At 63.5% G+C, this 14172-nt stretch overlaps 1 protein-coding gene across 5 annotated transcripts in view; it reads right to left on the reverse strand.

The window, feature by feature from the left end:
* Myt1l (myelin transcription factor 1 like) overlaps positions 1-14172 on the reverse strand; it is a 167006-nt gene that overhangs the window by 8275 nt on the left and 144559 nt on the right. For all 5 annotated transcript variants that reach the window (XM_042666938.1, XM_042666936.1, XM_042666935.1 and 2 more), the window contains 2 exons: positions 10645-10728; positions 8918-9139 (listed from right to left, as the gene is read on the reverse strand). In XM_042666938.1, the coding sequence (XP_042522872.1) occupies positions 8918-9139; positions 10645-10728 (306 nt within the window). The remainder of the gene's footprint in view (positions 1-8917; positions 9140-10644; positions 10729-14172) is intronic.

Genomic DNA, 14172 nt, shown 5'->3' on the forward strand with positions numbered 1-14172 from the left:
TGGTTCTCCTGGGTACTGGAGACAGGGTTGTGCTGTGCTGGTTCCAGTGGGTACTGGAGACAGGGTTGTGCTGTGCTGGTTCCAGGGGGTACTGGAGACAGGGTTGTGCTGTGCTGGTTTACACTTTCAGACGGCAAGCCTGCCAGCTGGGATGACCAACAGGGTTGTCATGGGAGGAGAACCAGGCTTGAGTGGGTTTGGGGAACTAAATTAGGAAACAAAGGCAGACCCGGAGAATGATGTGTTCCGCTCAGACGCGCCTCCCTGGGCTCCGTCCATTCCAGTCTGGTGAGTACATCGTCTCGTGGGTCAAATTTGGAAGTGAACCCCGCGGGTCCTTGTTCAGGCCTGGGCGGCGGCGGGTCTCCCTGAAGACACTGCCAGCTGGCAGTGGCCTGCGGCTCCCTTCGTGCTGCCCAGCAGCGTGGAGCGGGGTGGGGAGGAGTGGGGGGGAAGATCTGCCCTCACCACCTCCCCCAGGGAGGGAGCCAGGGCCCGCTTCTCTCAGAGGTGACGTGTGCTTCAGCCTGTGGACTGATCTCAAGGCTGGGAAGCGGTTAACAGCTCCCCCTCTCCCAGCCCGGACGTCTGGCACCAGGCACCGTGGCAGGAATTCAAGAGCAGGAGCAGCCAGGGCTTTGGTGGCTGCCCAGGGAGGGCTGGAGGCCCAGGTTTGATCAGGCTGTCAGCCCAGAGGGGCTTTTCCTGGAGAACACTGGCGGGAGACAGCCGGCCTGGTCAGCTTCCCGGGGTGGACCGGAGGACGGCCGCTCGTTGAGAGGAAAGAGCTCGGCCGTGTGGAACAGCGCACCGAGCAGACTGGGGTCCGGGCGAGGGGAGGCCCTGGTCAGAGCCCAGGAGCCCGCAGGAGCCCGCAGGAGCCCGCAGGAGCCTGCAGGAGCCCGCAGGAGCCCGCAGGAGCCTGCAGGAGCAGGCCGCGGCCGTGCCCAGGCGGGCTCCTGGTCCGGCCCACGCAGAGCCGGCTCTGTCCTCTGGCGTCCTCGGGAGCTGGGCCTCCTCTGAGCTGTGGCTCACCTTCCTGCACTTGCAGCTTCCTCGTGGTGTCCTCATGCGATGGTGTCCTCGGCGCACCATCACACAGCAGGGCCCTGCTGGCACTATCCACGCCGAGTCATCTCCATCAGAGACTGGCGGAGGGCAGCGAGCACTTGTCCATAAGTGAACACTGCCACAAGAAGAGAACACCGCTTCCCCAGTGGCCTTCTCATGGGTGAAGTCCCCATGGTGGGGGGGGCAGAGGAGCCCGGAGGGAACTCCTGCCCCGCCCGGGGCCCCGCCCCGCCCTGGGGGCCCTGCCCTGCTCTGGGGGCCCTGTCCCGCTGGGAGGGGGCCCTGCCCCACTGGGAGGGGGCCCTGTCCCGCTGAGAGGGGGCCCTGTCCCGCTGGGGGGGGCCCTGTCCCGCTGGGGGGGGCCCTGCCCCACCCCAGGGCCCCCACCCAGTCCATCCTGACGTGACCCCTTCTTGGTCTAGTACCATAATCCAGAGGATTTTCTAACCCCCACAAGTCTGTGCACAGCTGGGAGCCCTAGTACCACAGGGAGAGAGATGTTTCTAGAACAGTGTTGAAAAGCCACTGATGGAGTCTGAAGAGCTGAAACAAGCTATATCAATGGCCCAACATGGCTCAAAAATCATGATTTCAGACTAACTTGGCAGCAAGGTCCGTTCCCAGAGTGCTCAGCTTGGAGTGTCATCACAGAAACCTGGCCCCGAGTTCCAAATCTGCCACGGGCTCCCGAGGTGAGGCCACGGGCTCCCGGCGGGTCCGGTGTGGGAGGTGGCATCGTGGCTCCCGGCGGGTCCGGTGTGGGAGGTGGCATCGTGGCTCCCGGCGGGTCCGGTGTGGGACGTGGCATCGTGGCTCCCGGTGGGTCCGGTGTGGGAGGTGGCATCGTGGCTCCCGGCGGGTCCGGTGTGGGACGTGGCATCGTGGCTCCCGGCGGGTCTGGTGTGGGAGGTGGTACTCTCTGCATGGGGCTGGGTGTTGGTGTGAGTTTATCAAGGACCCTGCACCCGGTGACACACACACGGCTCGGGATCTCCAGGGCAGTGTGCACAGCTGAGGCATGCTGCGTGGCCTCCCGCGCCCCGGACGTGTCCAGGCCCCAGGCCGGGCCTCCCCACTGGCAGCACCAGGTCACAAAGTGTCTCTCAAAGCTGGAGACAACAGGGCCGCATGCAGCTCCGAGGTTGGCATGGGCCCAGATCAGTTCTGAAGCTGCTACGCTCAGCGGTGAACAGCCAACCCCCTGGGAGGTGCATGGTTTGTGCCCAAGGCAGGACTAGCGTAAGTTCTATCAGACTATCTCAAGACCAAAACCCAAACACCCTTCTAGGAAGCAGGCTGCAAGGAGACATTTTAAGCGTGGTCTTGTGGGCACTGAATGTCCTATCGGATCCTTTCCTCAGCAGTGTCCCTGCAGCACTTGCATGCGGCGGGAAAGCTGGACCAAGTGGGTCAGTTGGAATGCTGGGCCACCTGGGCCAGGACCTCGGGGGCAGGCGTGTTCCTGCACTCAGGGGGTCATCGTGGGCCCCGGGGTGGGTGAGGGACACAGGACTTTCAACAGGATTTGGGGGCTAGGAAGGTGGCTCAGTGGTAGAGCGCTTGCCTTGCATGCCTGAGGCCCTGGGTTCGATTCCTCAGCACCACATAAGCAAAAAGAAAAAAGCCGGAAGTGGCGCTGTGGCTCACGTGGTAGAGTGCTAGCCTTGAGCTGAAGAGCTGAGGGGCAGCGCCCAGGCCCAGGGTTCAGGCCCCACGACTGACCAAAACAAAACAACAGGATTTTGCCCTCAAGGTGCTTGTGTCTCATGACAGCCACCGACTCCTATTTTTTATGGCGGCCTCATTTCCACAAGGCCATCTACACCGCGGTGTGGCTACATTCTCAGGGGCAGCCTTGGCATGGGGGCCAGAGCTGAACACCAGGATCTTGATTTTGGGTGTGATCTGGGTCGAGTGATCCTGGAGCTGTGAAGGAGGGCCAGGGGCCTGAACGGGGTCAGACTTCCCTGCAGGGACCCAGCAGGAGGGAGCATTTGGTGAGGCCTGCTGGGAGAAGGGGGGGACATTTTCTGCTGGAAGACTCACACCTGTGGCCCCGCGCCTGCACCGCTGGTGGCATTGGCCCCTATGCTCACATGGTCTTTTGACCTTAAATCGGTATCAGCTGAAATCAAACAACTTGGCTGGCTCTCTTTCCCCAGACCCAAATTTTAAGGGCCCAGAGGCTTCTGAGCCTGAGGATGGGCATCCGGCCTGCAGGTCTGGGGTCTCTTGGCTCCATAGGGAGGCCATGGTGGCCATGGTGACGATGGCTTGCCCTTGAGCCCTTGAGACTGATTCCAAGCAGAGAGGCTCCTCCCCTCAAATAGCAGCAGGCTGGGCTCATTAAAGACCACACGGGGGATGCGGTAGTGGAGCCTTCATAGATGGCATCTCGCTCACGCTGTCAGATGTCGGATCCAGCCCACTAGGTGTTTTCTCTGCTTCAGGCAGGGCTTTCAGAGTGGGCAGTGCTCCACTGTGGGGCAGCAATATTTCCAGATGTTCTATACAGAGGCTGGACAGAGGAAACTCACAGGAGCAGACTGACAGAGGTCTGGCCAGGGAGACTGAGACAAGGCCCAGGATCATCTCTGCCCCGGGAGACTGAGATGAGGTCCAGGATCAGGGCTGCCCAGGGAGATGGAGACGAGGTCCAGGACTAGCTCTGGATCAGGGAGATGGAGACGAGGTCCAGGACTAGCTCTGGATCAGGGAGATGGAGACGAGGTTCAGGACTAGCTCTGGATCAGGGAGATGGGGATGAGGTCCAGGATCAGCCCTGGCCAGGGAGATGGAGATGAGGTCCAGGATCAGCTCTGGATCAGGGAGATGGAGATGAGGTCCAGGAGCCGCTCTGGGTGAGGGAGATGGAGATGAGGTCCAGGATCAGCTCTGCAGGGAGATGGGAGACAAGGTCCAGGATCAGCCCTGACCAGGGAGATGGAGACGAGGTCCAGGATCAGCCCTGGCCAGGGAGATGGAGACGAGGTCCAGGATCAGCTCTGGATCAGGGAGATGGAGACGAGGTCCAGGATCAGCTCTGGATCAGGGAGATGGAGATGAGGTCCAGGAGCAGCTCTAGATCAGGGAGATGGAGATGAGGTCCAGGAGCAGCTCTGGATCAGGGAGATGGAGATGAGGTCCAGGAGCAGCTCTGGGTCAGGGAGATGGAGACGAGGTCCAGGATCAGCCCTGTCCAGGGAGATGGAGACGAGGTCTAGGAGCAGCTCTGCTCTTGAGCAAACCTCAGGCTCTGTAGGCAAAGCTTGTACAAACAATTCTGCAAATGCTGGCGAGGGTCCTGAATCTAGGCAGGACACGTCCAAAGGCCGCCTTTTGCTGGATGTGGGTGGACTCCAGGTGAGAAGGAGGAGGGCATTTTTATGAGGGAGTTGTGCACAGATCCCGCTGGTTTCTAGAGAAGGTTGATGGGAGTCTAAGTGGGAGCTGCTCTTTGTTCCTTCCCTGTAAGCCCTGTTGCCTACCTGCCAGTCTGGGAGCAGGGAAGAGGAGCTGGATCCAGGGCTTGGCTGTGTCTTAGCTGCTGCACGTGCCTTGTTCCCATCTATGGATCGCGCCATCATCTTCCCTCGAGGAACACCGTCAGGGGTGAAAATCAGGGAAAAGGTTGAGAGAATTCCAGGCTGAGGCTGTGGGGCTGCTGGTCCAGAGATGGCATGGACGCCTGTTCCGGAGCCATGGGGGAGGTCCGGGGGAAGGGCAGGAGATGGGGAGCAGCCGTGCCGGGATGGAGGTGCCTGGCACTCGCCTGCAGTCACGGAGCTGCAGAGACGGAGCTAGAGAGCGGGGCTTCTGGCCGCATCGGCCTCAGGAGCTTCTCACTGCCAGGGAGGCCTGGGGTCTGGGGCACAGCAGCATCGGAGAGGCCGCACTGCCCACTTCCGGTGGAGCGGAGAGGCCGTGGGGCTTGGCGAGGAGAGAGGGAAGGAGCAGCGGCATGACGGAGGACCACAGGGAGTAAGGACACTCCAAAGGCGGCCCCTTGCTCCGGGGTTGGGAGGGGAAGAGGCGCCAGTCTCCAGAGGTGAAAGCGTCATTTGCGGTGCTGGGCTCAAACTCGGGGCTCACGCGAGCCAGGCGCGGACTCGACCACGGACCTGCCCCTCGTCCCCAGAGCCCCAAGAATGCTAAAGGTCAGAGTCTCCATCTGTTTCTTGGAGATAAAGCATCTTGAGTGCACGTTGGTTTTTCCCATAAAACGAGAACAGGGGCATGGTCGAAGGCTCTGCCGACGCCTCTGTGTTTCTCCGGCATCGCCGGGGCTCCGGCATGGCCGTGTGCCGGACGCCTTGCTGCCTGGGCAGAGGAGGACCAGGCCACAGATGAGACCCGTGGCCTCTGGCATCCGTGCGGTCCTGCAGGATGCACAGGGGAGACTTTTCTCTCCCCAAAGCTTTCTGTCAGACACTAAAACTGCTGAGCTGAGAGGAGCAGAATGCTGGGGCAGGTGCAGAGGTGGCGTGGCGACCGGGGCTTCGGGAGCCTGCGGTGGGCCCCCCGGCCACGGAGCCCTGGGGAGCAGAGTGGGAGCTGGCCCCAGAGTTAATGGATGCAGGTGTCCCACAGGCCTCCTCAGAATGACGGACTGACGGCGCAGCCATTTGTGCAGCCGGGGAGGGGGAGATGGAGTGAAGCTGGGGGGCAGTGTGCATTCTCGGCATCCACAGCACTCACGGCCCCTCCCCGGCGGGTGGCGGGGAAGGGTGTCCCTGCAAGAGCCGACGAGTTCCGGCCCCGTGAGGCGTCACGGTGAGCTTAGAGGATGTCTCTGCTGGGCTTTGAGTGGACGCCGCCCGTCCAGCCTCCCGCAGCAACCAGACCCATGCAGGACCGGCCAAGGGCCTGTGGGGCATGGCTTCCGTCTCCGCCGTGGACGGGGCTCCCTGGTCAGACGGAGGCAGGGCTGATCTGCGGGTCGTCTGGGGAGGGAGGGAAGGTGTGGGGGGCATAGCCAGGCCCGGGGATCTGCCCGTGGCAGGGATCCGAGTCCCAGACGCAGGGATCGTACAAACCCCAGGCTGCTGCGGGACCTGGAGGCTTCCAGAGGACTCCTGGGTGGAGAAGATGTGGAGTGTGCTCGGTGTCCCCGGTCTGCGTGTGTGGTCCAGCCGGGATGGCCGCAGCCTTCACCCTGCCAGGCTGGGGAGGGCCCACCTTCACGACGGCCTGGGAGGAGACCGGCTGTCCTGCGGGCACCTCCAGGCCTCTGTGCTTGCAGCGGAAAGCAGGAGCCTAGCAGGAAGTTGTGTGAGCTCAGAAGTGGCCGAGGAGGGGCACGTGCTGTCAGACAGGCAGGCCCATTCCTGGGCTCCCCCTCTGCTGGGGGATGGACGACCGTTGAAGCTATGTGACAGCGTAAAAACAACTCCAGAAGAAGTGCTGCACGTGGCAATCCGGTCTCCCTGTGGTTCTTGAGGGAAATATGAAGAAAACCACACATCCCTGTGGCCCAGCCCGCACGTGGGATGGCTGCCGTGAACGGAAAGTGGGCCGCGGCACGGCAGCTGAGGGGAATGCCCGCCGGTCAAGGCTTCTCCACGCCGGGACCTGCTCCTGGAAACAATCCTCAGAGGGAGGGTGGAAGCTTCCTGAGTTTCCTTCGGGGGGAGGAGGCTCGAGAGACGGGTCTCTCCTTCGGACTCCTTCCAGGAGTCAGCCCTTCCCTCGGCACCCGGGGCGTCCGGCCTCTGCTGCCATGATGCCACAGCTCTCCCAGGTGGGTGAGTGCCAGCGTGGGCTGTCCCAGACCCCTCCTGCCAGGCCTGGTCCAGACAGCAGCAGATCAGGCGAGGCTCTGGGCAGAACCCGCTCTCTCAGGGGCTCCTCCTTCTGGCTCCCCCATTTCCAGATGCCTAATGAATGTGCCTCACAAATCTCAAATGAAAATATCGACGACCAAACCATCACGGATCCCCTGTTACGGCCTAATGTCGGGGTCCCGCAGGAGACAAGCACTTAACAAGATCATTAAGGTCCGACAAGGTCATAAGGCGCCCGGAACCGATACTAACAGAGGCCTCCCATGCAAGTCAGGAGTGAACTTCCCTGGAGCCCCTCCTGCTGGGCCTGGGTCTCCCACCACAGCCCCCAGAGCCCCGAGAGACTGCTGTGCCCCAGGGGCCTTTGCTGGTAAATCGCACAGCCTGGACCTTCTGCTGGGGCGCAAGTCCCTGGCGGCCACTCCCTCCCCGCTTCTTCCTCTGGCGCCCTTGCTTTGCTGTGCAAACCTTTCTCAAGCCTTCCTCCCCCAGGTGCAGTCGCAGTCCCAGAGCCTCAGCAAGGCTGCGGCCCACGTCTGCCTCTCAAAGATGTGCTCCTCCTCCTTCAGCACTGGTCTCTGGTGTCCCGACTCCTCCACACCCAGGGACCAGGGGCCTCAGAGACCCTGGTGCGGGCCCTGCTGTGGCCGCCGCCACCAGGTTACACTCCCCTCCTGAATTAGGAAAACAGAGGCCCTTTGGCCTCTTCTTGAGGCTGGGGAAGCTTTCCTCCAACGCACATTGAGAGCACAGCTGTTTTGAGAGACAGATTTCCATGGAATTCTGTTAAGACCCAGCAATTCCCGAAGTCAAAACGAAGGGGTTCCTCTTAAGATCAGCTCAGGAGACCCCCAGCTTCGGTGTCAAGAGGCAGGGGTTGCTCCGGACGGCCTGAGGCTGGGCTGAGCGGTGGGGACCTGGGATGTGTGGAGGAGTGGCTTCAGGCACAGCAGGCCCGGGGGCTGCGGACATTGCTCTGTTTCTGGTCCCTGCTTGTGCGCCGGGGAGGCGAGGCGCATCTCCGCGTCTGCATCTCCGCTGGGGAGACGTGTGAAGAGGGAAGGGGTGGGCTCCCCACCCGTGGGGGTGGGGGTGGGGGCCCTCCGCGCCTGCAGAGCCAGGTGGCTGTGACACTCCCCTGGGATTGCAGGAGGGCCAGCACCTAGTCAGCCTCTCTGCGGTTCGATCCACACCGGCACACACGGTCCTGCTTTTCCTCCCGGGACTCAGTGGCCAGCGGCCAGGGACTCTGTGCCTGAATGTGACTTGGAGCCTGTGTCTGGCTCTACTGCAGGGCGCCACACTGGACACGGCGTCTGTCTGCGATAGAACGGGGGTCGCTCTGGCTCCCCGTCCCACACAAGTCCTAGTCTACCTCCTTCCCGGCACCTGCTGCCACCCGACCATCATTGGGTTGGGGTGCGGCCACTGCGCCATTCCCTGGACGTCGTGGTCCCCATAGACCTGGGGCCCAAAAGGGGATCGGCTGAGCCCCGGGTGCGGGGCGCCCACAGGGAGCAGCCGCGGAACCTGGCTGAGGTGCAGATGCGTTTCCAGCCTGCATGCAGAGTTTGTTAAGATGTGTCTGAGTCTCTGTCAGCTACTGGGGTGAGGAACAGGACAGGCATTCAAACCTCACAATGCCCAGCGCCATCTTCTCTGCACGCTGGGCTGCCTTTTAGTTGTAGTCAAGATGAATGCTGCCCTCCACAGAGAGCCCCTGGGTGCCGGCGGGCACCTGCAGGCTTAAAATCTGCTTCTTACAGCCGATCCCTTGAAGACACTGCCCAACAGGGTTGGAGGGCTCTGTGGTTTTCAAACACACTGAGAGCTTTGCCATCCTCTCCTAAACATCCCAGGTTTGCTGCAACCTGCGCTGGGTTTCCAGGGGGAGATGCACCAGGGACCCTTTCTACCCAGCACCAGCAAGGCCAGGTCTCCCAGCAGGACTCAGGGCCAGGACCCCCACAGGAAGGACCCTGGCCAGGCTCGGACCCCACCTGCAGTGTCAGGATGACCCCTGTGGTGGGTCAGGATGACCCCTCCCCGCCCCGCACCCTCACCTGCGGTGCGTCAGGAAGGACCCGCTGACGTGCCCAGAGCCGTCGCAGCCCGGGGTGGGGCAGGACATGCCCTCGGTCTTCACGGACTTCCAGGAGAACTGCGAGCCGTTGAGGTACCCGTCCTTCTGCCGCTTGGCGGCCAGCGGGCAGCCGGAGGCGCTGCGGTGGGACGCGTACTTGCCCGTGATGTGGCCCTGCCCGTCACAGCCGGGCACCGGACACCTGTGGGGACACGGACGGACCGCGTTAGCCTCCTGGCCTGACTTCCGGGGCCGAAGGAAGCCAGCTGGTGTGGGAGGAATCGAACCCCTGTCCTCCCAGCCCAGAGAAGAGGAGGACACAGCAGAAAGAGGGCCCAAGGCACCCCCTAGTGGGAACATGAAGTATTACTCCGTGGGGAGAAGGTTCTGGAAGGGGTCTGGCTTTGAGGGGCCCCTGGTGTAGAGGCTGTGAGGGTGGCTGGACAGAGCCAGGGCAGGGAAGGCGTGGGGTGTGGCCAAGGCCAGCCCATGGGTAGAATTACCACCAGAGGGGCCTGCTACACGTGGCCACCAAGAGCTGGAGAGCGCTCTGGAGGACACAATGCCCCAGGGGGCCGCGGGATCATAGGTCCTCCCTGAGGCCCGGGGATGGAGGGGCAGAGGCAGGGGATGAGCTGGGCAGGGGCGGGGCTGGGGTGTCCAGCTGCAGCTGCAAGCTCGCTAGGCAGATTTCCTGGCCCTGGGCAGGGGCTGAGGTGCCGGCTAGGAAGATGACTTCCTTTGTGTCTCTCTTCATGGCTCTGGTGACCTAGCCCACACATTTACCTGCATTTCTTTTCTTTCTCTCTCTCTCTCTCTCTCCTTCTCTTTCTTTCTTTCTTTCTTTCTTTCTTTCTTTCTTTCTCTCTCTCTCTCTTTCTCTTTCTTTCTTTCATCTTGGGGTCTGAACTCTGGGCCTAGGCACTGTCCCTCAGCTCTTCAGCTCAAGGCTAGTGTTCTACCACTTGAGCCACAGCGCCACTTCTGGCTTTTTCTGTGTATGTGGTGCTGAAGAATCGAACCCAGGGCCTCGTGCATGCGAGGCAAGCGCTCTACCGCTGAGCCACCTTCCCAGCCCCTGCTTTTTTCTTTTTGCTTATGTGGTGCTGAGGAATCGAACCCAGGCCCTCAGGCATGCGAGGCGAGCGCTCTACCGCTGAACCACCTTCCCAGCCCTGCATTTCTTTCGATCATCTGTGTTATCATTCCACAGCAACTCGTATTTCCTAGGCATTTTGATACGCTTTAATTTCTCTTACCTCTTAACTTTTAGACTAATATTTGTCTCTAAAGCTATTGAGATGGACATTCCAGGAAGCCCCCCAGCTCTTCTTGTGGGTTTCTGAGACACAGCCACACAGGCTCGGACAGGGCCGGCACTCGCTCGGGGAGGGGGGGGGCCTCCGTGAGTCAGCCTTCATGGGGTGTCATGCTTAGTCCCTCTTTCAAGAGTCTGATGTCCCCAGGAAACCCTGTTGGGGGTGGCAGAGTCTTATGGTTTGGGGTACACAAACACTAGTGGGCAATGTCACTGCTTCTCAGCCCGCCGGCAGGCACCCTCTGCGTTTCCCGGCCTACTAGCCTAGTGAAAGCCCAGTCAGTGCCTGCTGTGGCCTGCCCACTGTGTTTTCTGGGACTTCACCGGGTGCTTCCACATCCCAGCCTCCACGTCCTGGCCTCTACATCCTGGCCTCACTGGCCACATACCTGATGGGCTCCTGGTCTTCCTTGTCTTCTTTGCTCTGTGCTATCCGAATGCCACTTTTCTTGGCCCTCGGGCATCCTGAAAGGCTAAAGGTAAAACATGTTTTAGAAACAGCCCACCTGCAGATTTGGCACCGTCTCCTAGCCTGGCCTGGCTCTAGCTCAAGTTTCTGGGGAGACAGGATGGAGGTCCAGAGAGATGAGTTTCATCTGCTGCTCCTGGAGGCCAGGAGCCTGGGGAGCTGGGTGCCGCACTCAGGGCAAAACAAATGGCCTTGAAACGGGAGCCGTTGGTGGACCACCTCTGTAATCCCAGCCGCTCAGAAGGCTGAGGTCTGAGAACCATGGAACCGGCCTGGACAGACAAACACACAAGACTCATGTCCAGGTAAGCAGCAAAAAGCTGGAAGTGAAGATGTGGCTCAAGTGTTAGTGTGAGCCTTGAGTGAAAAAGCCAAGAGGGAGAGCAAAGAAGTTGGTGAGCTGAGACTGGCCAGAAAAGATGTCAGGAGAATGGTTCCCCAGGGAGACAGGGGAGGAGGCGGAGCCAGAGCACAGCCCCAGGACTGGGAGGGGGCGGAGCCAGAGTACAGCCCCAGGACTGGGAGGGGGCGGAGCCAGAGTACAGCCCCAGGACTGGGAGGGGCGGAGTCAGAGCACAGCCCAGGACTGGGAGGGGCGGAGCCAGAGCACAGCCCAGGACTGGGAGGGGCGGAGTCAGAGCACACAGCCCCAGGACTGGGAGGGGCGGAGCCAGAGCACAGCCCAGGACTGGGAGGGGCGGAGCCAGAGCACAGCCCCAGGGAGACAGGGGAGGGGGCGGAGCCAGAGCACAGCCCAGGACTGGGAGGGGCGGAGCCAGAGCACAGCCCAGGACTGGGAGGGGCGGAGCCAGAGCACAGCCCAGGACTGGGAGGGGCGGAGCCAGAGCACAGCCCAGGACTGGGAGGGGCGGAGTCAGAGCACAGCCCCAGGGAGACAGGGGAGGGGGCGGGGTCAGAGCACAGCCCAGGACTGGGAGGGGCGGAGTCAGAGCACACAGCCCAGGACTGGGAGGGGCGGAGTCAGAGCACAGCCCAGGACTGGGAGGGGCGGAGCCAGAGCACAGCCCCAGGGAGACAGGGGAGGGGGCGGAGCCAGAGCACAGCCCAGGACTGGGAGGGGCGGAGCCAGAGCACAGCCCCAGGACTGGGAGGGGCGGAGCCAGAGCACAGCCCAGGACTGGGAGGGGCGGAGTCAGAGCACACAGCCCAGGACTGGGAGGGGCGGAGCCAGAGCACAGCCCAGGACTGGGAGGGGCGGAGTCAGAGCACAGCCCAGGACTGGGAGGGGCGGAGCCAGAGCACAGCCCAGGACTGGGAGGGGGCGGAGCCAGAGCACAGCCCAGGACTGGGAGGGGCGGAGCCAGAGCACAGCCCAGGACTGGGAGGGGCGGGGCCAGAGCACAGCCCCAGGGAGACAGGGGAGGGGGCGGAGCCAGAGCACAGCCCAGGACTGGGAGGGGCGGAGCCAGAGCACAGCCCAGGACTGGGAGGGGCGGAGCCAGAGCACAGCCCAGGACTGGGAGGGGCGGGGTCAGAGCACAGCCCCAGGACTGGGAGGGGCGGAGCCAGAGCACAGCCCCAGGACTGGGAGGGGCGGAGCCAGAGCACAGCCCAGGACTGGGAGGGGCGGAGCCAGAGCACAGCCCAGGACTGGGAGGGGCGGAGCCAGAGCACAGCCCAGGACTGGGAGGGGCGGAGCCAGAGCACAGCCCCAGGACTGGGAGGGGCGGAGCCAGAGCACAGCCCAGGACTGGGAGGGGCGTGGCCAGAGCACAGCCCCAGGGAGACAGGGGAGGGGGCGGAGCCAGAGCACAGCCCAGGACTGGGAGGGGCGGAGCCAGAGCACAGCCCAGGACTGGGAGGGGCGGAGCCAGAGCACAGCCCAGGACTGGGAGGGGCGGGGCCAGAGCACAGCCCAGGACTGGGAGGGGCGGAGTCAGAGCACAGCCCAGGACTGGGAGGGGCGGGGCCAGAGCACAGCCCAGGACTGGGAGGGGCGGAGCCAGAGCACAGCCCAGGACTGGGAGGGGCGGAGCCAGAGCACAGCCCAGGACTGGGAGGGGCGGAGCCAGAGCACAGCCCAGGACTGGGAGGGGCGGAGCCAGAGCACAGCCCAGGACTGGGAGGGGCGGAGCCAGAGCACAGCCCAGGACTGGGAGGGGCGGAGCCAGAGCACAGCCCAGGACTGGGAGGGGCGGAGTCAGAGCACACAGCCCAGGACTGGGAGGGGCGGAGCCAGAGCACAGCCCAGGACTGGGAGGGGCGGAGCCAGAGCACAGCCCAGGACTGGGAGGGGCGGAGTCAGAGCACAGCCCAGGACTGGGAGGGGCGGAGCCAGAGCACAGCCCAGGACTGGGAGGGGCGGAGCCAGAGCACAGCCCAGGACTGGGAGGGGCGGAGCCAGAGCACAGCCCAGGACTGGGAGGGGCGGAGCCAGAGCACAGCCCCAGGGAGACAGGGGAGGAGGCGGAGCCAGAGCACAGCCCAGGACTGGGAGGGGCGGGGCCAGAGCACAGCCCAGGACTGGGAGGGGCGGGGCCAGAGCACAGCCCAGGACTGGGAGGGGCGGAGCCAGAGCACAGCCCCAGGACTGGGAGGGGCGGGGCCAGAGCACAGCCCCAGGGCTGGGAGGGGCGGGGCCAGAGCACAGCCCAGGACTGGGAGGGGCGGGGCCAGAGCACAGCCCCAGGGCTGGGAGGGGCGGAGCCAGAGCACAGCCCCAGGGCTGGGAGGGGGCGGAGCCAGAGCATAGCCCCAGGACTGGGAGGGGCGGGGCCAGAGCACAGCCCCAGGGCTGGGAGGGGCGGAGCCAGAGCACAGCCCCAGGGCTGGGAGGGGCGGGGCCAGAGCACAGCCCAGGACTGGGAGGGGCGGGGCCAGAGCACAGCTCCAGGGCTGGGAGGGGCGGAGCCAGAGCACAGCCCCAGGGCTGGGAGGGGCGGAGCCAGAGCACAGCCCCAGGGCTGGGAGGGGGCGGAGCCAGAGCATAGCCCCAGGACTGGGAGGGGCGGGGCCAGAGCACAGCCCCAGGGCTGGGAGGGGCGGAGCCAGAGCACAGCCCCAGGGCTTGTCCCTCAGGGGACCCTGGAGGCTGAAGCCACTTATTTCCTTGCTGGTTTTCCCTCCTGTATCGCCTTGTCCACCCTGCCCAGGTAGCGCAGATGCTGACCCCTAGAGCTCCTGGTTGGGGGCAGCGTGGCCTCTCCCAAGGGTGCCGTTCATCGTGGTGCCCCGCCCCCACGCATCCGGTCCGAGCGTCACTCTCCGCTCTGCTGACCGCTGACATGCTTTCTCCCCCAACCCTTCATCCCGCCGGCCTCCCGCCCGAGTCTGGGTGCCCTTCCCTATGCTGTCCCCTGCCTTGGAGTTGGATCCTCCAAGGCGCCTGCAGCCTCCCTACTTTGAGAGTGCCACGAGGCCCTGCAAAGCCCGCCCTCTGTTCTCAGGGTCCTCAGCCAAGGGAGGCGAAGCCTCTGGTGCCCGAGCC

This window comes from Dipodomys spectabilis, unplaced genomic scaffold, assembly GCF_019054845.1.
Source record: "Dipodomys spectabilis isolate Male_0828 unplaced genomic scaffold, ASM1905484v1 ptg000371l, whole genome shotgun sequence".
Classification (NCBI taxonomy): Eukaryota; Metazoa; Chordata; class Mammalia; order Rodentia; family Heteromyidae; genus Dipodomys; species Dipodomys spectabilis.